Source organism: Puma concolor, chromosome B1 (assembly GCF_028749965.1).
Source record: "Puma concolor isolate L17-30 chromosome B1, mPumCon1.1.hap2, whole genome shotgun sequence".
Taxonomy (NCBI): Eukaryota; Metazoa; Chordata; class Mammalia; order Carnivora; family Felidae; genus Puma; species Puma concolor.
In genome coordinates this window covers 196,183,571-196,208,454 of record NC_141670.1, presented here as the reverse complement: position 1 = coordinate 196,208,454, position 24,884 = coordinate 196,183,571, and the positions used below count along the sequence as shown (strand labels likewise).

The 24,884-nt window shown below is 44.9% G+C and overlaps 1 protein-coding gene across 7 annotated transcripts in view; it reads left to right on the top strand.

Moving 5' to 3' along the window:
* CC2D2A (coiled-coil and C2 domain containing 2A) overlaps positions 1–24,884 on the top strand; it is a 145,239-nt gene that overhangs the window by 77,606 nt on the left and 42,749 nt on the right. For 6 of the 7 annotated variants that reach the window (XM_086705416.1, XM_086705413.1, XM_086705414.1 and 3 more), the window contains 8 exons: positions 572–749; positions 10,745–10,901; positions 13,612–13,759; positions 16,886–17,024; positions 19,570–19,773; positions 21,316–21,408; positions 22,716–22,807; positions 23,756–23,770. In XM_086705416.1, the coding sequence (XP_086561542.1) occupies positions 572–749; positions 10,745–10,901; positions 13,612–13,759; positions 16,886–17,024; positions 19,570–19,773; positions 21,316–21,408; positions 22,716–22,807; positions 23,756–23,770 (1,026 nt within the window). The remainder of the gene's footprint in view (positions 1–571; positions 750–10,744; positions 10,902–13,611; positions 13,760–16,885; positions 17,025–19,569; positions 19,774–21,315; positions 21,409–22,715; positions 22,808–23,755; positions 23,771–24,884) is intronic. The other variant, XM_086705411.1, reaches the window with a different exon arrangement.

Genomic DNA, 24,884 nt, shown 5'->3' with positions numbered 1-24,884 from the left:
GACTATGTTTCTGTTTAGTTAAAACTTCGGTGTGCAGGGGCGCCTGGGTGGCTCAGTCAGTTGAGTGTCCCACTTCGGCTCAGGTCATGATCTCACGGTTCATGAGTTCGGGCCCCGCTTGGGCTCTGTGCTGACAGCTCGGAGCCTGGAGCCTGCTTTGGATTCTGTGTCTCCCATTCTCTCTCTGTCCCTCCCCCACATGTGCTCTGTCTGTCTCTGCCTCTCAAAAAATAAAGAAAAGTAATAAAAAAAAATTAAAAACTAAAACAACAACTTTGGGGTGCAAACATAGGGCTTCTTTGAAAACAATTAAAGACACTGTAATATGGTGGATGATGCTTGGACCACCGTTCTTCTGTACCCTGTGGCCTTTTGAGTGCCCGTTTCCTAGTCCGTATCAAATTTGTTATATGATGCTCCTTGAGACTTGTGGCTGATTTGGTGCAACGAGAGGTAACATGAGTGGCAGGGTCACCTCCAGGTGTCTTGGTCTGTTCAGTGCCCATTTGTCAGACACTCCAGTTTCCCCTGGTCAATGACTAACCCATCTGCGATCGGTCTCCTCTGACAGGGTGGAAGTCTTGCGAAGGGAGGACGTCAAGAGACGCTCAATATATCTAAAGGTGATCTTCAACGACAAGGAAGTGTCCAGGACCGACAGTCGGCCCCTCGGGGCAGACTTCCGAGTTCACTTTGGACAGATTTTCAATCTGCAAATATTCAACTGGCCGGAGAGTTTGACACTGCAGGTATGCATTTTAATTACAGGCACTGTCCCAAGCATTGTTTTGGTGATCACAGGTACCAGATGGTTTTAAATCATCCATGGGCTACGCTGGTGTCCTGATAGATTTTCAAGGTGAACAGAAGGTCAGCCTCCCCTGGGGCGCGTCTGTCCTTCTGGTCTGGGCAGAAGGAGATCTGTTTCCCTGCTCACCTCCTGAAAATGCTGGCCACAGTGCCTCAGTGTGTACCTCAAGATGGAGAAGGGGGATGAGAGGTAGGGGCTCCCTGACTTTTTCATCAGAGTACTTCAGTATCACTGTCTGCCTGGGTCCTAGCATGATATACCTCAGAAATCAATATTGCCATAATCACAGGTGGCTATAGGCTGTCGGATCCCCCCAAAATAAATCGCACCGCTAACCTAAAATCCCACCATTAGCAATGTATTTATTTGGGTCTGTTTTAGTTTCCTAGGGCTGCCCCACCTAAGCCACATAAACTTGGTGGCTTAAAACAACAGATGCTTATTTTTTCACAGCTCTGGAGGCCCTGAGGTCTGAAATCTAGGCTTCAGTAGGGCCATGCTCCCCGCAAAAGTTCTAAAGGTGAATCCTTCTTTGCCTCTTCCACTCCTGGTGGCCCTTGGAGTCCCTTGGTTTGTGGTAGGGTCACTACAGTCTCTATCTTCATGTGGTCATCTCATTGTCTCAACCTGTCCTTTTTTTTTTTTTTTTTTTTATCTCTTACAAGGGCATTCTCATTGGATTTAGGGCCAACGGTAATCCAGTATGAGCTCATCTAGATGTTTAACTAATTAATTATATCTGTAAGAACCCTATTTCCAAATAAGGTCACATTCTGTGGTTCCAGGTAGACAGCAGTTTTTACAGGACACTATTTAATCCACTGCAGTGTCCAAACTTGCTATTCTCATGGTGAATCCTTTCCTGTGATGCTAACAGAATTCTCTTTTATGACAGTAATAAGCCTGTGAACTACAGTTGCAAATATGTGGCACACGTGCCTTTGCTTGCCATCCGCCACCCACCCAGAAATCACTAGTCCTCACCCGCCATTTATGCAGAAATTTCTCATTCCCATCCACCACCCTGGCAAGAAATAACTACATGACCGGGTCCTTTTCCTCCACTGAGCCTGGATATAACTCCAGAATCCTTCTCAACACTGTACTCCAGGCAGTTACTACCTATTGGTTGTAATTGACATTGTCTATAATTACAATTACAGCTGTATCATTATTAAAATATTTAAATACTTCTGTACTGGATTCCCAAAATGCCACCCTGGCCACCTAGACCCTACTTCTAAGATCCCCTGGACCTTGCCACAGCGGACTAATTAAAGGGTGTGTGAATGAGGCTAATGCCTCCGGGACCTTGTTCTCCTGGATGGCTGACATCTCTTCTGATTGGTTAACACTTGGCCATGAATATTCTTTGGCATTTGGAATATCAGCCACTAGCTAGATCTCAGTCATTAAAAACCTATTAAAACTGGTAGAGGAAGGGGAACCTGGATGACTCGGTCGGTGGAGTGCACAACTTCGGCTCAGGTCATGGTCTTACGGTTCGTGGGGTTGAGCCCCACATCTGTCTTTGCGCCGACGGCGAGAGCCTGCTTGGGATTCTCTCTCCCTCTCTCTCTCTGCCCCTCCCCCACTCACACTCTGTCTCTCAAAAAATAAATAAATATTTAAAAATTTTAAAAAAAAGAATAAAACTTGATGGAGAAAGTAAATAAACACAATCTCCAGAAGCCAACTTGATGCTTTGTGGTCACCTGCCTTCAGTAATGAGGGGATGCCGGAGGCCCCTATGTGAGTCCACAGAATAGGAAAAACGTTCATTTATTCAGAGATTGCCCCCTCATTTGAGATCCATGTGACTCATCCCCCCCCCCCACTTCCTCCCTGCAGAGGAAAAGCTGACATGAGGAAGACCAAGATTAACGGGAGAAAGCAGATAGAGGGGCAGAGTGAAGCAAGGGAGGGCAGCATATGATAACGTGGCCAGTAGGAAGGAGAGGGAGCCCTGGAAGGGGACACCCCTCCTGAAAAGAGCACAGAAGACAGAGAGAAGGCCCTCCCCTCCCCACAGGTACCCATGAGAGATCAGATCCCCCACCTCTGCCCTGGCAGCCTATGGAGGCTTCTCGGCTGGGCAGCCCTCCATTTGCAGAATTACCATAGAAGGAAAGACCCTTTCCTTCTTCCACCTCCATGAGTACCAGTGTCTCATTTCACATATATTCTGAAATGGGAGGGAAGCTTTCTAACCTCTCTCCTCTTTGCCATCTTGAGACATTAGCTGGCTCGGATGTTGCAATCAAAACATTTTTTTTCAAGTACTGTGAAAAAAGTAATTCTCTAAAATGTTATGAAATGGATTTTCTAAGTAAACAAGCAAAATTTTATCCTGGGTACACCAAGAATATATTCATAGGCAGTTAGCTTGGCCCTAAGAGCTGAATCATGTAATCTTTAAAAAATCACAAATTGGGGCCCTGGGTGGCTCAGTTGGTTAAGCGACTGACTTCGGTTCAGGTCATGATCTCACTGCTTGTGAGTCTGAGACCCACGTTGGGCTCTGTGTTGACAGCTCAGAGCCTGGAGCCTGCTTCGGATTCTGTGTCTCCCTCTCTCTCTGCCCCTCCCCCCGCTCATGCTCTGTCTCTCTCAGTCTCTCAGAAATAAGTAAATGTTAAAAAAAATCACAAATTAAAAAAACTTTGGCTAAACTCCTAAACTATCCTCAGAGATTTGATAACTGATCAAATCACATATCATAATGGCTCAATGGCATGATTTTTATGATTGAGTAGTGGTTCGAGATGAAATGAATCTAAGGACTATTGTATTTCAACTCTCTAGGAATAGAACAATGCCATTTGGAAATTTTCCACATAATTGCTATAAGTTTGAGATTAGAGAAGGTTCATGAATTTACTGGTGGTTTTAAGAGGGTGAGAAAAAATTGCCTTGAATATATCTGTTTATGCCAGTGTTCTGGCATATCTGTTATGCCTGACTTGAGAGCCCAACGTATTTCAGAAAGAGTTCCGAGATTCTCAAAACTTGAATGCATTCATTGGTGACCCAACAAACAAGCCATAAATGTTCGCTGCTTGAGTGAGAGTGTCTAATCCCATGCGAAGAGTGTGGTGCAGAACTCGAAGCCCTGGGCCGGAGGGGTGCCCATGGAGCTGCCTTATTATTATTTTTTTAATGTTTATTTATTTTTGAGAGAGACAGAAACAGAGACAGAGCACGAGCTGGGGGCGGGGTGGGGGAAGGCAGAGAGAGAGAGGGAGACACAGAATCCGAAGCAGGCTCCAGGCTCTGAGCTGTCAGCACAGAGCCCCACGTGGGGTTCGAACTCACTAGCTGTGAGATCATGACCTGAGCTGAAGTCGGACGCCCAACTGACTGAGCCACCCAGGCGTCCCAAGGGGAGCTTTAAATCCAGCTGGGAGATGGAGGGAGAGAGCTACAGAGAAACAGGACCGGTTTAGTGCCGATGTCAAGGACGCTTGGCGGGATTTGATTGCAGGGTTTGATTGCGGGGAAGGAATTAATTAGAGCAACACAGCTGGACCTGGGAGAGTACAAAGGAGTCGAGCCACAGCTGTCCCCAAGGGGTGGGTGAGGCTGGAATTCTCAGGACAGGGGAGAAGGCCCAGAGTCCCTCCAGAAAGGTCCTAAAAATCTCCGCAACTGAGATCTTTCCACAACAAATGTTTGGCCTTCCAAAAACATGAAATCCGATTTCGAAATAAAATAGTTTTGCAATGATCACCTTCATTTCTTTATCATTCACATCTGTATCTGTCGCTGTCCCCCCACCTCCCCGAACCAACAACTATCATGTGGTTCTGCTGGGTGATGCTTACATCTTTTAGCATTATTATTTTTCCTTACGAATCAATCCTGTTGAGCTTCATATTCTCGGCATGTGGACTGATTTAGGGGATTTTCCCTTTTAACCGAGCTGGCAGTTACTTGAGTTCCTTCCTACGTCCACTCCTGATTTCTGTGGCCCGTCCACAGAACCGCACTATCCGAGTGGGGAACACAGTCCTATTTGGAGAAGTGTCTTCGTTAGCCCTTAGCCAGCTCACTTCTGTGGTTGTTATTGGTCCTTTGTAGACGTAAGTCCAGAACAGATATTTTTTTTTTACGCACACATATTTATCTACTCAATTACATGGAGCCAGGCCGCCGAGAGCAGGTAGAAAGGACAGTGACGTCTGTGGTGGGACAGTGTGCATGGGGCAAGCAAGGTAAGGTCATCTACATGTAAGAGGATGTGGGTTTGGATGGGACAGGGGCCCGCAAACATGGAGAAGATCTCTGGGAAATAACACTCACTGATTATCTACCCCAAGACCACCTTCTTCACATACGCTATCTGATGTTACCCGAAAGAAAACCACAGGTACTATTATTCTCCCCGTGAGCTTCCGAGATCCTGAGTAACTACATCACCAAGCAGGTCAGGAGGCAGAAGAAAATTCAAACCCGGGACTGTTTGACTCTAAATTGTACTCTCATTTCACCAGTTTAATTGGGGATAATGGTAACAAAGAGCCAAGTCTCAAATCTGACCTATCTCCGCGCTCTGAGAGCCACTTACTGGGGAGGAAGTCTCAGAAAACAGCCTCAGGCATCACTGCGTATTGAGTTGTGTGGATATTTAGTAATATCTAGTATAATGGTTACTGAGCAATTACAATATGCCAGGCACCTTCTGTGTCTAGACTCAGTCCTCACGACAGTCGCACAGGAGCTGTATCATTGTCCCCGTCATCCTGAAATGCGGAGCACTTAAGTATACCTGTCCTAAGGTCATGCAGCCAGAAAGCGGCAGGGCCCGGCCCCAGTGCCCAGACCCGCTCTCATGTCGACCTCAGCAGGCCGCACGCACCAGCAGCTTGTACGTTCCATCCACCAAGCGTCTTGTTGCAGAGACATTGCACGAGGCTTGGCGGAAAACAGGAGTCCCTGGTCCCTGCCTGGCACGGCGATTAGACTGCAGTGGGGAAATGGCAAGAGGAGCTGGTGACTAAGGTCCAGTGGGGCAGGAGGAGAAAAAAAATGAAGTTACCAAAAGAGGGCTTCCCTCCCAAAGGCTTGGCAGAGAAGGGGAGGAGGGAAACGAATCAGGGATTGGAGAGGGATGGTGGTTTACTTTAGGGTGTAGTTGGTTTCAGCATGTTTGTTAGTCATGAGAAAAGCAACCGGTGCGGAAATGACTGGTGACTTTGAAAATAAAAAAGAAAGTGGTGGGGAGAGGGACCAGACCCTGAATCTGGGTCAAGACTTGACAGGAAGTTCTTTTGGGGCGGGCATGATGACACAGGGGAGGTGGGTGGGGGGCAGAGCTGTGAAGGGGCCCACGTCAGATGCCCCCAACCTTTTCAGCACAGGAAGGGAGTCTGTGGGCACAAGACTAGGAAGGGTTTGATGCGACCCTGAGGGAAATGGGGACATCGACCACGAGGTGACTAACACACGTGAACATCACAAGCAGCCAAGCTTGAAAGGCAGCCACTTGTACCAGATTGAGCACTACCAAATGCAAGATGGGAAGCTGTTCTGCTTTGTTCTGTTCTGTTTTATTTTATTTTTTTTTATTTTTTTTTATTTTTTTTCAACGTTTATTTATTTTTGGGACAGAGAGAGACAGAGCATGAACGGGGGAGGGGCAGAGAGAGAGGGAGACACAGAATCGGAAACAGGCTCCAGGCTCTGAGCCATCAGCCCAGAGCCCGACGCGGGGCTCGAACTCACGGACCGCGAGATCGTGACCTGGCTGAAGTCGGACGCTTAACCGACTGCGCCACCAGGCGCCCCTGTTCTGTTCTGTTTTAAAAGCAGAGAATCGTGATTTAAAATCATGCAATATAAATGGAATGTTGTTTTTTTTTTTTTTTTTTATCTATATGAATGTCCCTACATTTCTAAGGTTCATCTTCTCTGTACAATTCTAAATACCATTAGCAGGTAAATCTTCCCCAGATTGTTGAGTTAAAGCAAACAGTATTCCAAATAGAAGTAATAATAAGTGCATACATCATCCCAAGTTGGACAAACATATGAACAAAACAAAACAGAGAGAACAGAAACAAACCCTTAAATACAGAGAACAAAATGGTGGTTTCCAGAAGGGAGAAGAAGGAGGAGATAGAAGAAATAGGCGGAGGGCATTAACATGTATAAACCTCCAGGGGCACCTGGGCGGCTCAATTGGTTAAGCATCTGACTTCAGCTCAGGTCATGATCTCACGGTTCGTGAGTTCAGGCCCCACATCAGGCTCTATGCTGACAGCGTAGTGCCTGCTTGGGATAATCTCTCTCCCTCCCTCTCTCTGCCCCTTCCTCACTCATACACTCTTTCTCTCTCTCTCTCTCAAAAATAAATAATAAATACATTTTAAAAAAAAAGAATTGCAAGGAAAAATACTTCAAAAAATGTACAAACCTCCAGTTATAAAATAAATAAGTCATGGGAATGAAAAATACAACATAGTCACTAATATTGTGATAACACTGTGTGATGGCAGATGGTGACTCCTGCTACCATGGTGAGCATTATGTAATGTACAGAATTGTCAGATCACTGGGAATGCAAACTGGTGCAGCCACTCTGGAAAACAGTGTGGAGGTTCCTCAAAAAACTAAAAATAGAACTACCCTACGACCCAGCAATTGCACTACTAGGCATTTATCCAAGGGATACAGGTGTGCTATTTTGAAGGGGCACATGCACCCCCATGTTTATAGCAGCACTTTCAACAATAGCCAAAGTATGGAAAGAGCCTAAATGTCCACCGACGGATGAATAGATAAAGAAGATGTGGTATATATATATACAATGGAGTATTCCTTGCCAATCAAAAAGAATGAAATCTTGCCATTTGCAACTACGTGGATGGAACTGGAGGATATTATGCTAAATGAAACTAATCAGTCAGAGAAAGACAAAAATCATATGACTTCACTCATATGAGGACTTTAAGAGACAAAACAGATGAACATAAGGGAAAGGAAGCAAAACTATAAAAACAGGGAGGGGGACAAAACAGAAGAGACTCTTAAATATGGAGAACAAACAGAGAGTTACTGGAGGGGTTGTGGGAGGGGATGAGCTAAATGGGTAAGGGGCATTAAGGAATCTACTCCTGAAAACATTGTTGCACTACATGCTAACTAAATTGGATGTAAATTTTTTTAAAAATTAATTTAAAAAAAAGAATTGTCAGATCACTAGGTTGTACACCCACCTGCAGCTAATATAGCATTGTATGTTAATTAAAGTTCAATAATACATTTTTTAAAGTTTATTTATTTTAAGAGAGCGAGAGGGGCGCCTGGGTGGCTCAGTCGGTCGAGTGTCCGACTTCAGATCAGGTCATGATCTCACAGCCCATGAGTTCGAGCCCCACGTCGGGCTCTGTGCTGACAGCTCAGGGCCTGGAGCCTGCTTCGGATTCTGTGTCTCCTTGTCTCTCTGCCCTTAACCCACTCACATTCTGTCTCTGTCTCTCTCAAAAATAAATAAACATTAAAAAAAAAATTTAAGAGAGAGAGAGAGAGAGAGCATGTGTGAATGGGGGAGGGGCAGGGAGTGAGAGAGAGAGAGAGAGAGAATCCCAAGCAGGCTCTGGGCGGACAGCACATTAGCGGGGCTCGATGTGACAACCCTGGGATCATGACCTGAGCGGAAATCAAGAGTTGGACACATAACCAACTGAGCCACCCCCAATAATACATTTTTTAAAAAACATCATCTCGAGTTGGTAGCCGTGGATGTAATCGCTATTCTGAATTCATTGCTGCCCTGCATTACACAACAGAAGAATTTTTGAACACTGAATGTAAGTCAATTATATTTCCTGTCATGTTTTTCCATAACATTCCACTTTCAGACACACACACGCAAGCACTCATTTTGCTCAGAGCAGTGTTTGTCAAGCAGAGGTGACTTTGGCACCCCAGAGACATGTGGCCGTGTCTGGAGACATTTTAATTCTACCAAGCGGGGAGCTGGTGGCACCTCTAACGGGAGGAGGCCAGGGATTCTGGGGAACATCCCACACTGTACGGGACAGCTCACCACAGTGAGGAATTGCCAGCAATGCCGAGGTTGGCACCCTGACTTAGGAAAAAACAAAATCAAACTTAATTATACAGAAAGCTGCTTACAAACACCAAACCCAGGGTGCCCATTTTCTGATTGTTTGAAAATAGCATTGCACCTGAGCATTAAGTAGAACTGATGCTACCTGGAAAGAGCAGGGTGAAAAGTGTGGAAAGATTGTGGGTGTTTTTTTGGCTTGGTCAGATGGAATCCATTTTTCCTTATTAAAAAAAAAAAGCGGGGGGGGGGCCTGGGTGGCTCAGTCAGTTGAGCGTCCAGCTTCAGCTCAGGTCATGATCTCACGGTTTGTGAGTTTGAGCCCTGCATCGGGCTCTGTGCTAACAGCTCAGAGCCTGGAGCCTGTTTCAGATTCTGTGTCTCCCTCTCTCTCTGCTCCTCCCCCGCTCCTGCTCTGTCTCTCTCTCTCAAAAATAAATAAAACATTAAAAAAAATTTTTTTTAAAAAGCAAAAACGTTCAGGGGCACCTGGGTGGCTCAGTCGGTTAAGTGCCTGACTGTTGATTTTGGCTCAAGTCATGATCTCACGGTTCATGAGTTCGAGCCCCACATCAGGCTCCACTCTGCTGGTGCAGAGTCTAGTTGGAATTCTCTATCTCCCTCCCTCCCTGCCCCTCCCTCTTTTGTGTGCATGCATGTGAGCGCTTTATGTAGTATTTGCCCCAGTAGACCCTCCAAGCTTAGTCAGCCATGTGGCAAATGCAAGCTGGTGGATACCCGGGAGATGGGGCCAGGATGGCAGCCTGGCACAAAATCATCCTCATCTTCATCCTCGAAAAGAATTCGTATCATACGCCTGGTAATGGGAGGGGGTGAGTGGAGGGGGTCCAGAGGGTCCGTAGTGTCATCTTTGTGCATTCCATCGGTACGTGGGAAGACTACTGCACAAGTCTATTGCAATAGCGGGACTCTACTGCACAAGAAGAAAAATATGAAGATCTAATTAGTAAAAGTGAAAGGAGTGGAATCGGCATTTTAGAGAAACGTGTACCAGCCACAGGGACCTCTTGGAAGGAAAGAATAACAGGAAAGAAGCCAGCAGAACTGTGGGTATCTTGTCATCTTCTTCCACAAAAGAGGAATGACCCAAGGATACAAGAGAAGTTTGATCCAATGGCACAAAGGCTCCTCTTGAAGCTGCAGTGTACATTCATAATCAATGGTTGCCTTGACACTGGATTCTTCGTCTCATAGTGACGGCATTATAATAAGACACGCCACAGTAACTAGAGCCACCGTTGGTCTAGTTTGCTCCTGCTTGGGAGAAGGTCTGAGAAGGAGCTGGTACGGTTTCAGCAAACAAATAAAATGAGCTCTTGAAGGGAAGAATCTGAAAGATGTGCTAAATAGTAGATTTGAACCTGATACTCTAGAGTACATCTAGGTATGATACTTCTCCTGTTGACCTTGAAGTTGGTGTAAATAATAAATCATCTGGTGGCATGTCCGCTTTATCTCACCCAATCCACCTGATGGCATCACTTTCTGAAATAACATAAGCCAGGAAAAGGAAGGAGCCCATTCCCCCAGATAACCTGAGTATCAGTTTGAAATGGAAACAGTTGTGGTAGACTGCTACTTTGATTAACCCCTCTCTCTACCCCTCTCTCTCTCTACTTTCTTGTCTGGAAAGTAGGCCAGACAAGAGGACAGGATGTCAACAACTTGGCCACAAATACGGTGCAATTTAGTCTCCGTGGGAACCAGAACACGTCTCAGCTTTTCCACTCAGAAATGGGTGTTCTGGGCTAGAACAGTGATTGACAGATAAATGGACTAAACTCTGGGAGTGAGCACACTCTTACTACTTTTATTTGTCTGTTTCTCTTCCTCGATTTCAGGTATACGAAACAGTTGGACACAGTGGCACCACTTTGCTGGCAGAAGTGTTTCTGCCTATTCCTGAAACGACCATTGTCACTGGAAGGGCTCCCATTGAAGAAGTGGAGTTTAGCAGTAACCAGCATGTGACCCTGGACCACGAGGGTGTTGGAAGTGGTATGGAAAGCTCATTATCCTCAGTGGCTCACGGTTTTACTGTCAGATTTGAACATAACTTTTTTTTTTTCGTTTTCAAACAACCAGGTAATTATAAAACTGCTTTCAGAAATTCAAATTAAAATGATGACATACAATTTTTTGCAGTCATTTTTTATACCGTTGGTGGCCAATAAATTCATAAAACCATGCAAGTATAAAGTAGTTCGGCAATGTGAATCAGGACTTTTAAAATGCCTTTGATACCTTAGTTTCTTCTTCTAGGAATCTTTTCTTAGAAAATAATTTGAAATGAGGACAAAGTTTTGTGTATATAAGATATATATCCGGGGATTATTTATAAGGCTGAAAAGGTTTTAAAAACTTAAATATTATAATAGGGAGATTATTAGTTAATATTCTCTCTATTATCCCCTATAATTGTAATTACATATACAATGGACCTTCTCACTCTGTCTACCATGTTTCTTAACCTCTATAATGTATTTGCTTATCCTTTTCTTTCACTGCTGTATTGTGTGACACTTCTTTAAATCTGTCTTCCAAGTCATGAATTCACTCTTTGGCTGTGTCTAATCATTGAAACTCATCACTGAGTTTTTCATTTTAATTATTGGATTGCTCACCTCCAGAAATTCTATTTTGTTCTTTTCCAATCTGTCTGGTCAGTTCTGATAATGTTTGTCCTTTCCTCAGACTCTCAACCATTTCATTGTTTTATTCCTTCATTACTTCATTTATTTTTAAAAACATGTTACAAATATTTTTTTAACATTCTATAGCTGATCATTTCAGTACCTATCTGCTTATTGGTCTGATTCTGTTGCTTCTTATTCATGGTGGCTTGTTTCTCCGTGTGTCTCGTGATTTTTTTATTGTGAGCACATATTTGGAAATTTATCTGCAAGAATTCTTTGGGGCTCAAATCCAATCATCAACCTAAAAGTCTGGAGACCTAGGGGTGTCTGGGTGGCTCAGCTGGTTAAGCGTCTGACTTCGGCTCAGGTCATAAACTCACAGTTTGTGAGTTCAGGTCCAGCGTCAGGCTCTGTGCTGACAGCTCAGAGCCTGCAGACTGCTGCGGATTCTGTGTCTCCCTCTCTCTCTGCGCCTTCCCAGCTCACGCTCTGTCTTTCTGTCTCACTCTCAAAAATAAATAAACATTAAAAAATAATTTTTAAATAAGATAAAAGTCTGGGACCTAGGCTTTAGTTCCTGTTCTCACACTGATAAAGTCTGTGACCCTAGTAATTATGTAATCTCTTTAAATATCTTCTTCACTCATAAAATGAATCTAAGGATACCCCCTTTAATGTCTTTTGGGGTTATTTTGAAGATTAAAGTGGATGTTCAATATACAGGAAAGATCTCTGAAAAAAACACAAAGGTGCTATTACAGTGTAATAGAGGTATTATTTTGTGCTAATAATATTAACTGTAAGTCCAGGACATGAAGGCACGATGTTTTTGTAATGTTTATTTATTTATTGTTGAGGAAGAGAGAGAGAAAGAGAAGGAGCACAAGTGAAGGAGGGGCAGAGAGAGAGAGAGAGAGAGAGAGAGAGATCTGAAGCAGGCTCCAGGCTCTGAGCTGTCAGCACAGAGCCTGATGTGGGGTTCAAACCCACGAACTGTGAGATCATGACCTGAGCCAAAGTTGGACGCTCAACTGACTGAGCCACCCAGGCACCCCTAAGTCACTATTTTTAGTGCTTGAAAATCTTTTCTTCTTTTATTTGATTAAACAAACTGCCCCGAGGATTTTTATCATTAATTTCCAATGGGTAGAAGCCAAATCAGTAAGTGAGGCTTACTGTTGCCGCAGTAGCTTAGGAATAGCTAACGTTTGTTGAGTGGTCCGAGCACTAAGTGATCTGCATGTAAGACCCCACTTAACACAAGGCTCCTTATTCGGGTGCACTCCCTCCCTAGGGCACTTGACTTGTTCCTTCTGCCACAAATGTTCTTTCCCAAGAAATCGTCTCACTTCCTTACTTTCTTCTAGCGTTGACTCAAAAGTCGCCTCTTGTGGAGCCCCTCCTTACCACCCCATGTAAAAGTTCAGCCCTTTCCCACCCACCCCCAAATACACATTGTCTGTATACACTCCCTAATTTATGGTTTCTCTTCACACTTCTCACTCTCTAACAAACCATACATTCCTCCCATTTCTCTTATTTACTGCCTGTCTCCCCTGCTGGAATAGCAACTCCTTGAGAACAGGGATTCTCATCAGTTTTGTGTCTTTACTGCCATCTGCAGCGCCGAGAATAGTCCCTGGAGCCAAGCAGAAGCTCAAATTAGTATCCACTGGATGAGTGAATAAATGGATGTCTTCACAGGAATCTTTTTTAGGAGGTATTATTATTATCCCTATTTTATGTATAAAGAAACTAAGGCTCCGAGAAGTTAGGTCATCTGTTTGTGGTCACACAGCTGTTAAGCGGCAGAACCAGAATATGCACCCAATGGTCCCACTCCAAAGCGCCTCGTTCATTGTCACCTCTACACCCTGCTGTCAGAGAGAGAACCAAGAGGCCTATTCTGCACGTCATTGCCTGAAGAATTTCAGTGCCGCTGCTGTGAATTATGTGTTCTGTCCTGCCAGCCCTAACCTCTCTCTTCCGTTCGTCTACTGTCTGCTTTCTCACCAAGACTGGGCTCGTTCCCTTTTCCTAAACAGCGTCTGTGTAATCTGGTGTCTCCCTAGGAATGCCCTTCTCGTTTGAAGCTGATGGTAGCAATCAGCTGATTCTCATGACCTCGGGGAAAGTGTCCAACAGCGTGGCATGGGCCATTGGAGAAAATGGGATCCCTTTGATTCCTCCACTGTCACAGCAGAACATCGGATTTAGAAGGTGATGTGTGTCTATAATAAATTGATGAGTAATGTCTCTGCATTAATGATATCCGGGGGGCGGGCGGGAAGCTTGCAATATCACATTCTTTCCCTTTTTTCTCATGTGCTAGTAATTCCATGGTTTTTTATGGTACTTGAGGTAAAGATTAAAATATTAATAGCCTAATAAATATTAGATGTTTAGCAGTGCCAGAAACAGCAAAAAGCATTTTGCCTTGTTTAATCTCTCCGGTAACTCTGTGAAGTATTCTTTTCTTCATTCTTCATTCTTCATTCTTCAAGTATTCTTTTTCTTCATTTTATAGATGGGGGGGGGAATGCAGAGCCTATGATTGCATATAGGTGGTCCTCAGTGTGAATGATGATTGTTATAGAGCCTTCTGGTTATATAAAGGTCCCTATTGTCAGTTCTTTCCCTTGATTGCTAGCTCCTTGGGCACTCTGTACCTCACCTATTTACCCCTAGGCAGGCCCCACCTCCTTGTGGTTGGTCCCTGTCCAGGCAGCCTGGACTATGGGGGCCAGGTGGCCTGGGTTCGAGTCTGGCTTCTGTCCTGCCCCAACAGATGGGTCTTGAGTTCATCTTTAACCATTCTGGGCCTCCGTTGCCTCCACCATAAAATACAAGGACTTGGGGCACCTGGGTGGCTCAGTTGGTTGAGTATGAGACTTGGACTCAGGTCATGATCTCGAGGTTTGTGAGTTCAAGCCCTGCATCGGGCTCTCTGCTCTCAGTGTGGAGCCCACTTTCAGATCTTCTGACCCCCTCTCTCTCTGCCCCTCACCTGTTGTGCTCCCGCTCTCAAAAATAATAAGCACTTAAAAATAATAATAATAATAATAAATAAAAGGACTTATCCTGATTATCAAGAAGACAGCTTGTGAGTCACAGACTGTCATTTTTGACATGAGGGGAAACAGAGCGGGCCAGGCTCCGCTCCCTTTCTGCCTTCTCCGTCCCGATTCCGATGTCCCTGTGACGAGAACAAGGAACATCTGGTCAGCACCTCCTCAGTTAGGAGATGGGCGGTCACGTCCAGTGGAGGCCTCGAGCCTCGGCATTCTGTCCTCATTCCACTGAGTTTCACACCCGGGACGAAAGCTCCCACTCTCAGGAGAGGAGGTAAAACACAATGTGAGCGGCAAGAGACACAGCTCCGTTAACAAAGCCCTGACGCAAAGGTGCTGAGAGCGCTGGCCTCCTGGGAATTCAGTCGTGTCCCAGTCCGTTGTGCGTGTTTTTTCCTCTTGTATTTTGGCCTCAGCTACGAGGGGTCCCCAGGTGAGTGGGAAGTGAGGCTCTCAGGGCACCCTGAACCGAATGCGCATTCTCCTTCTCACTGGCCCGGATCCAGGGACTCGGGACACTTCTACGCCCTGGGCAGGGTTGTAGGGATACTTGTTTTTCTTTTTTTGGTTTTATTGAGATATAACTGACACATGGCATGAGTTTAAGGTGTACCATGTAATGATTTGATAAGTGGATATATTGTGAAATAATCACAGTGAGTCTATCTTACATCGATCACCACACGTAGCTGCAGGTTGTGCTTTCCTTGCCGTGAGAACTTTCAAGATCTGCTCTCTTAGCAGTTTGTAAATGTGCAGTGAAGTACTGTTAACTGTGCATCAGACCTCTGGAACGTCTTTATCGTATAACGAGAACTTTGGACTTTTTGACCGCCTTTGGCCACCGCCTCTCCCGCCCCCACTCTGGCCACCACCAACCCGTTCTCTGTTTCTACAAGTTTTGTTTTGGTTTTGGGTTTTGGTTTTGATTCCAGATAGAAGTGAGATCCCACCTTATTTGCCTCGCTCTGTCTGACTCATCTCACCCAGCACAACGCCCTCGAGCTCCGTCCATGTTGTTGCAAATGGCCGGATTCCTCCTTTTTTTTTTTTTTTTTTTTTTTTTTTTTTTAATTTTTGGGACAGAGAGAGACAGAGCATGAACAGGGGAGGGGCAGAGAGAGAGGGAGACACAGAATCGGAAACAGGCTCCAGGCTCCGAGCCATCAGCCCAGAGCCTGACGCGGGGCTCGAACCCACGGACCGCGAGATCGTGACCTGGCTGAAGTCGGACGTTTAACCGACTGCGCCACCCAGGCGCCCCAGGATTCCTCCTTTTTTATGGTGAGTGACATACCACGTTTTCTCTATCCACTCACCCACTGAGGGGCACTTCAGTTGTTTTCATGTGTTGGCTCTCGTAAATCATGCTGTAATAATCATGGGGGTGCAGACACCCCTTTAGGACAGCGATTTTGTGCCCTTCAGGTGTATGCTCAGAAGCGGAATTGCTCAATCATATGGCAGTTCTGCTTGTAATTTCTTGCGGAGCCTCCGGACTGTTTTCCAGTGTTCGCACCAATTTACATTCCCACCAACAGTGCACGGGGGTTCCCTTTTCTCCACATCCCCGCCAACACTTACTATGTCTTGTGTTCTTTATTTTAGCCATTCTAACAGGTGCGAGGTGATATCTCACTGTGGTTTTGATTTGCATTTCCCTGATGACAAGTGAGGTTGAGCATCTTTTCACGTGTCTATTGGCCATCTGGATGGCCTCTTTGGAGAAGCGTCTGTTGTGGTCCTCTGCCCGTGTTTTCATTAGATTATTTGGGTTATTGCTACTGAGTTATGAGTTCCATATATACTTGAAACATTAATCCCTTATCAGATGTGTGGTGTGCAAGTATTTTCTTCTACCATTCACTCTTCTCTATTGTCCCTGAAACGTGTATTTTTTAATGTTTATTTATTTATTCTTTTGAGACAGAGACAGAGTGAGCAGGGGGAGGGGAAGAGAGAGAGAATCCCAAGCAGGCTCCACACTGTCAGCACAGAGCCCGACGTGGGGCTTCAACTGTTGAGTCATGAGATCGTGACCTGAGCCAAAATCAAGAGTCAGACGCTTAACCGACCGAGCCACCCAGGCACCCCCCAAAACGTATTTAATAGCAGTCATCGAGCAAACAAAAACAGCAGAACTCCTTCCTTATGATCAGATTTTCTCCCTTAGACATAACAGCCTCCTTAGGCAGTGCCGTCCCTGGGATTTTGCAGGCCTGAGGCAAAGTGCTCTGTGAAAAAGCCCATCTCACGGCATTAACTTCTTTTCCAGTGCTTTGAAGAGAGCAGATGCCATCTCGTCCATCGGCACATCGGGACTGACAGACTTGAAAAAGTTGGCCAAGTGGGCAGCAGAGTCCAAGCTCGACCCGAATGACCCCAACAATGCCCCTTTGATGCAGCTAATCTCGGTAACGTGGCACCATCATGCACACACTGCATTTCTCCACTTGCTGTGCCAATAATAGACATGGCTCGACCCTTTACACACATTTTCTTTCGCACTGTGTTCTCCAGTGCGATAGTGTTTAAGAACACGAGTGCCGGGTTGAATGACAGGTTTAAAGGCCGGCTTTGCCCCTGCCTGGCAGTGTGATCAGGGCGAGCACTCATGCTTCTAAGCACTGTGACACCCTCGCAGTGTGGCCATGACGACGTGCAACGCCTCATCTCAACAGTTAGCGGGGCACACAATCGGTGTGCAACAAATATTACCTGTTGTTACGGTGTTGCTGTTCCTCTTACCGCTAACCTCTGTAAAACCCTAACGAAAGGCCTTGTTTGGCCCCTCCCCTGGAAAGGCACCTGAGTACGGGTGCTCAGAGTCACCTGCTCGAGGTCACACGGCCGGTAAGGACGCGGATCCAAGACCATTTCAGAGCGCGTGCCCGTTCATCACACCTGGTGGGGACTTTTATTTATTTATTTTTTTTTTTTTTTATATATGAAATTTATTGTCAAATTGGTTTCCATACAACACCCAGTGCTCATCCCAAAAGGTGCCCTCCTCAGTACCCATCACCCACCCTCTCCTCCCTCCCACCCCCCATCAACCCTTAGTTTGTTCTCAGTTCTCAACAGTCTCTTATGCTTTGGCTCTCTCCCACTCTAACCTCTTTTTTTTTTTTTGTTCCCCTCCCCCATGGGCTTCTCTTAAGTTTCTCAGGATCCACATAAGAGTGAAACCATATGGTATCTGTCTTTCTCTGTATGGCTTATTTCACTTAGCATCACACTCTCCAGTTCCATCCACGTTGCTACAAAAGGCCATATTTCATTTTTTCTCATTGCCACGCAGTACTCCATTGTGTATATAAACCACAATTTCTTTATCCATTCATCAGTTGATGGACATTTAGGCTCTTTCCATAATTTGGCTATTGTTGAGAGTGCTGCTATGAACATTGGGGTACAAGTGCCCCTATGCATCAGTACTCCTGTGTCCCTTGGATAAATTCCTAGCAGTGCTATTGCTGGGTCATAGGGTAGGTCTATTTTTAATTTTCTGAGGAACCTCCACACTGCTTTCCAGAGCGGCTGCACCAATTTGCATTCCCACCAACAGTGCAAGAGGGTTCCCGTTTCTCCACATCCTCTCCAGCATCTATAGTCTCCTGATTTGTTCATTTTGGCCACTCTGACTGGCGTGAGGTGATACCTGAGTGTGGTTTTGATTTGTATTTCCCTGATAAGGAGCGACGCTGAACATCTTTTCATGTGCCTGTTGGCCATCCGGATGTCTTCTTTAGAGAAGTGTCTATTCATGTTTTCTGCCCATTTCTTCACTGGGTTATTTGCTTTTCGGGTGTGGAGTTTGGTGAGCTCTTTATAGATTTTGGATACTAGCCCTTTGTCCGATAGGTCATTTGCAAATATCTTTTCCCATTCCGTTGGTTGCCTTTTAGTTTTGTTGGTTGTTTCCTTTGCTGTGCAGAAGCTTTTTATCTTCATAAGGTCCCAGTAATTCACTTTTGCTTTTAATTCCCTTGCCTTTGGGGATGTGTCGAGTAAGAGATTGCTACGGCTGAGGTCAGAGAGGTCTTTTCCTGCTTTCTCCTCTAAGGTTTTGATGGTTTCCTGTCTCACATTCAGGTCCTTTATCCATTTTGAGTTTATTTTTGTGAATGGTGTGAGAAAGTGGTCTAGTTTCAACCTTCTGCATGTTGCTGTCCAGTTCTCCCAGCACCATTTGTTAAAGAGACTGTCTTTTTTCCATTGGATGTTCTTTCCTGCTTTGTCAAAGATGAGTTGGCCATACGTTTGTGGGTCTAGTTCTGGGGTTTCTATTCTATTCCATTGGTCTATGTGTCTGTTTTTCTGCCAATACCATGCTGTCTTGATGATGACAGCTTTGTAGTAGAGGCTAAAGTCTGGGATTGTGATGCCTCCTGCTTTGGTCTTCTTCTTCAAAATTACTTTGGCTATTCGGGGCCTTTTGTGGTTCCATATGAATTTTAGGATTGCTTGTTCTAGTTTCGAGAAGAATGCTGGTGCAATTTTGATTGGGATTGCATTGAATGTGTAGATAGCTTTGGGTAGTATTGACATTTTGATAATATTTATTCTTCCAATCCATGAGCAGGGAATGTCTTTCCATTTCTTTAAATCTTCTTCAATTACCTTCATAAGCTTTCTATAGTTTTCAGCATACAGATCCTTTACATCTTTGGTTAGATTTATTCCTAGGTATTTTATGCTTCTTGGTGCAATTGTGAATGGGATCAGTTTCTTTATTTGTCTTTCTGTTGCTTCATTGTTAGTGTATAAGAATGCAACTGATTTCTGTACATTGATTTTGTATCCTGCAACTTTGCTGAATTCATGTATCAGTTCTAGCAGACTTTTGGTGGAGCTAAGACTCTTAAGCTTCCATTCCCAAACCGAGAGCTCAGTGCTGGGTTTCTTGATATGCAATCTGCCTGCCATCCAAAGCTGTGCCTCTTCTGTTTTCCATAGGTTGCTACTAGCGGTGAATCCTACGTCCCTGATTTCTTTCGACTGGAACAGCTGCAGCAAGAATTTAACTTTGTTTCAGATGAGGAGTTAAATAGATCCAAACGATTCCGGCTTCTTTGTCTTAGAAGCCAAGAGGTGCCAGAATTCCGAAATTACAAGCAAATTCCAGCATATGACCGGGAAATTATGGAAAAGGTATTCCAGGTAAGAAATTGCCATGGAGGAGTTAATACAGCAATAAAATATGTCTGTGCCATTTGGCTTGTACTATGATGAGTGTATCTTCTTCGTGTCGTGTTCTCCGTAGCGATGTTGGTTTCTCGTTTCGAACGCTTCACATAACTTTTCCATTACTTTTTTTTACACTTAATGTTTAAGTAGTCTCTTTGCCCAATATAAGGACATATAAACTAAGAGACATTAGAATCGTAAGTCTGAAAAGCATCTTACGTGTTAATATGGGAAATTATCCTGCCACATTATAACTGTCAGTAATTCAATGCCATTTTAATCCATTAAATATTTAGGAAGCCCGGTAAACACTGCGGGTGGGGGGCGGCGTGGGGGGGGGTAGGCCCTGGGGTCTCAGGTGGGCGGGGCGGCACGGAGGTGGGGCTGGGCACAGGCTTGGCTGTGGAGGGGTCCCTGGCAGGTGGGGAGCCTTTGAGGAACTACAGGTGAAAGGCCAGTGTAGGCCGGACAGGCCAGTGAAAGCCTGACGGGCAAGTTAGTGTTTGCTGAGGTAAATGGGGAGTCATTAGAAATGGAGCCCAGTATGATTTTTTATGCAGAAACTATAGAAACTATTGGAGAATATTTTTGATGACTTGGTTCTTCTTTGTATTAGTTGGGACTCGTGATGGTAAGTGATAAAAAGCCAATTGAAGCTACCTTGGGCACCGAGAAAGCTTATTAGATGATGAAATGCCAAAATGGGTTAAATATCTAAGGGGGCGTGAATGGCAGGAGTTCACGTGTGCCTCAAGGACACCTGGATCCAGAACCTGAACACTCACCAGGACACAGTTCCGTCCTGCCTGGGCTTCTCTTGGTCCTCGTTGTGGGCAGATTCTCTACTTGGCTGCATGGTCACCGGCATCATCCAAGCTCACGTCTAGTGGCTTCAGCCAGCAGAGAGAGATGTGTCCTCTTGTCCCAAGCTTAAAAATCTTGGGAACAGCTGGCTTGAGTTGCCCAGGCTGGGTTAGGAGCGACCCTGGATATTGAGCTGTGGCCAGAGGGCTAAAGCAGAACATGGCAGCTCCCCGGCCCCCCGGAAATTTTATTGACAGAGCAAAGCACAGCAGCCTAAGACAGAGCTAACCCACCCACCACTCTCGTCCAGGGAGGCAACCCAAATCAGCTGCAGCCAGAGGCTACTTACTACTTTTGCCATTGCTCTACTTAAAATAGAAAAGACAAAAATGTAAGCAGACGCTTCGGCTAAGTTGCTTGGGTGAGCTGAGCTTCTGGAGTCTCTCTGTTATCTCTGTATCTATGTGTCTTCCTACATGAACATCCTGAGTTGTAATTGCTCTAAGGCAGTTCAACCAACTGATTCCAAAACCGGCATACTGCGTCAAAGATCAATTTTGAAACCAATTGTGAAGAGGAAGGTGGAAGACACATTTAGACCCATAATTTATTACTTAAACCACATGGGATAAATTCTGTCATCTCAAGAAGGGCCTGGGGGGGGAGGGGTACTAGTACTTAAATCATAAAACTATTCCTTTTTCATCTTAGGACTATGAGAAACGGTTACGAGACAGAAATGTAATTGAAACCAAGGACCACATAGATCCCCATAGGGCCATGGTAGCCAAGTACCTCCAACAGGTAAGGAAAATCATTTTACAGAGTCCCCACCGGGGGAACATAGCCAGCACCCTAGGACTGGGGGGAGAGTGGTCTTTATTCTGCCGAGTTATCTATGGGATACTTAACTGTCACTTATTTGCTCATAATTACAGATAAGAAATTAATTTGAACACGTGAAACACTAGGATGTATCTCAGCTTATTATCAGTGGTTATCTTACGTGGAGTATGAGTACAGGGGACACAATTTCTAAGTCGTGATTTTTCTCATATTTGAATATTTGCATCATATCACCTTTGTAATGAAAAAGTTTTATGAGCCACATACTAACTGCCCTAATGCACTAAAAACTTGAAATACCCGTTTGCCCTTCCTTCGTTTAGTAAATGTAACTTGTAGGAAATGCTACAGTCACTACACTATGTTTTTCCCATCCAGTTGATACCCTGCAGCTCCTTATAAAAAAAACAACTTATGACATTTCAGAGGCCCTCTATTTGGAGAATAATTAGAGGGGCGTCTGGGTGGCTCGGTTGAGCGTATGACTCTTGATTTCGGTTCGGGTCATGATCTCATGGTTCGTGGGTTCGAGCCCTGCTTTGGGCTCTGCGCTGACAGCACAGAGCCTGCTTGGGATTCTCTCCCCCTCTCTCTGCCCCGTTTGCACTCTCTCTTTCAAAATAAATAAACTTAAAAAAAAAATAAAGAATAATTAGAAAGTAAACCAGTCTAAGGGTGCCTGAGTGGCTCAGTCAGTTAAGCATCCGACTCCTGGTTTCAGCTCAGGTCACGATCCCAAGGCCGTGGAATCAAGCCCCACGTCTGGCTCAGTGCTGAGTGTGGAGCCTGCTTGGGATTCTCCCTCTCTGTCTCCCTCACTCTCACTCTCTCTCTCCCCTCTGCTGCCCCCCCACCCCCACCGTTTGCACTCTCTCTCTAAAAACAAATTAAAAAAAAAAAAAAAAAGTAAATCAATCTGAATAGAGGAAGAACTCCAGAATCTGAAATGTGTGTGCTTCAAGATCGGTCCTATTTTTTGCAATTATTCATTCATTCTGAAAAATTCCACTGTCATCCACCAGGAAATTTCCCAGGTCTCAAGAATAGAGCAGTGAACAAAACAGAAACCCCTGTGCCTTAGGGAGCTTACACTAACAAGCAAAGTGGGGTGATTTATAGGGGAAGAGACCAGCGCTGGGGAGGAAAGGGCAAGTGTGCTGGGACAACTGAGGTGACATCGGGTGAACACTCAAAGGGGTTTAGGGAGTGACCTGTGAAGTCTATGTGACAGGAACATTTTAAATAAAACACACGTTTGTCCTCAGGTTAGAGAATCAGTGATCAATCGTTTCCTAATTGCAAAACACCATTTTCTTCTTTCGGATTTGATAGTAGAAGAAGAAGTTCCCAATATCAGGTAAAAGCAAACAAATCTTTCGTTTCTTATAAAAATTACTTTTATTGTATTATATGAAAATTTTCACGTAAATAGAGAATTCTTATCCTTGCATGGTATGCGCTTGGGCCCCCGGTATTGCTGGGAACCAGTAAAACGTGATCGATGCCTAATGGTTACCTTAGTTGGGGGGGTTTGTTAAGTCGCATGAGATGCTCTCCATCATTGCCCAGTAGACACCGTCTCACCTCCCAAGCCCACTTCACAGCCTTTGCCAGTTCCTTGCTGCCATCAGACCATGTCTGATGGCATTGCCCTCCCGCCCACGCTCCTGCCCTCCACCTCCCCTCGTCACACTGCCCCTCACTCCCCTGCACTAGACAGAGGGGGTGGCCGGGAACGAGCACTGCGGCCCCAGGTCGGGGGCTGGGGGGAGGCAGAGAGCTGCTGTGTGTTTGGTGAGGGGACAGGGGCAACAGGGAGAATGGAGATTTACATACAAGTTGGGGATTGACTGCATTTGCTTGATTGATTTCCCTAGTACTTAGAATAATCCTTACATGTTCTCAACTCAAAGTGGAAGCATAAAAGATGAAAAATACTTTCTATACTGGTGGTCTTGTGTACCCCACTAACTTCCTGACCCTTTCTGTGATTAAATCTCTTGGTCTCCTAAAAAGGTGATTTCCTATCATGCACTTCGTCTCCACCACCAAGCTGGGAAGGAGACAAAAAATGTCTATGCATGGCAGTCCCCTTCTTGGACTTGGCCTCCGTCCATGTACAGAAGGAAGGGCTGTACCCACACAAATTCATGCAAACCCTCCCTCTTCGTTCCAGGCCCAGAGTCCAGTCACTGTATTTTTTCAGTCATGAAACTTACACTTTAGAATAGATGATGATATTTCTTGCTGGTTTTCCATTTCATTTCTTTCTTTTTTCTTTTTCTGCTTTACTTTCTGCATTAAGTTCTGAAGGCTCAGGGTATGTTCTTTCTTCTTTTAATTTTGGTTTGTTCTTAGTGTTAAACTAAGATGTTTCTATATTTAATGGTCCCAGCCGCCAAGATGTTCCCATGCTGACTCCTGGGAGGGCAGCCAAGTGTCCTGAGAAAAGGGGAGAAGTTTCGACAAAGGGAAAGGATGTGCCACGTTAGGACCCCGTGGCAAAGGTGTCCCTCTAAGGTCCCCAAGTTTGGGTTAGGTGGGTGTCCTGGCAGACTGATTAATAAGACAGGTTTCAGTGGCAAGAACATGAACCTTGAGGGCATTATGCTAAGTGAGATAAATCAGACAGAGAAAGACAAATACCGTATGATCTCACTTCTATGTGGAATCTAAAGAAGCCAAACTCCTAAACACAGAGTAGAACGGTGGTTACCAGTGGCTAGGGGTTGGGAGAATCGGGGAGATGTTGCTGGAGGCTTACAGACTCACAGCTGGTAGATAAAAAAGCTCCGGAGATCTCAGGCACAGCAGGTGAATATAGTCAGTACTGTGTCATAAACTTCAAAGTTACTAAGTGTCTAGATCTTAATTGTTCTCCCCACAAAAAAAGAAATGATAATTATGTGATGTTCTAGAGGTGTTAGCTAACACCACGGTGGCAGTCATATCCCAGTATCTAAATGTATCTATGCCTGAAATTTAGTCGTTCGTTCTATGTCAACGATATCTCAGTAAAAATAAATTAACAACACTAAAATGTAGATAACAAGTCACACACAGAAAAAGTTTTACGGTATCACTGTCCTCACACTCTCTCTCTCTTTTTTTTTTTTTTTTGGATGGGGGAAAGATAGCTATTTTTCATACCTTTACATTATGTTAACATGTGATGGATCTGCTCTTGTTTTAAGTGAGTTAGAGATAAATATATGTAAGTATTTTTAAAAGAGGAAGAAGCTGGCTGTTTAGTCAGAGTGACCACAGTTGGAACCCCAGTTCTCCCCCTGGGAGCCTTCAGCAAATCCTGTCACCTCCCAGACACCTGTCACCTGTCACCTCCCAGAAGCCTCCAGTTACTTCATATGAGAACTGGGGTAAAGGTTCTACTTGTCAGGATTAGAAATATTCTGCGTATGGCACCTCGCACTCTG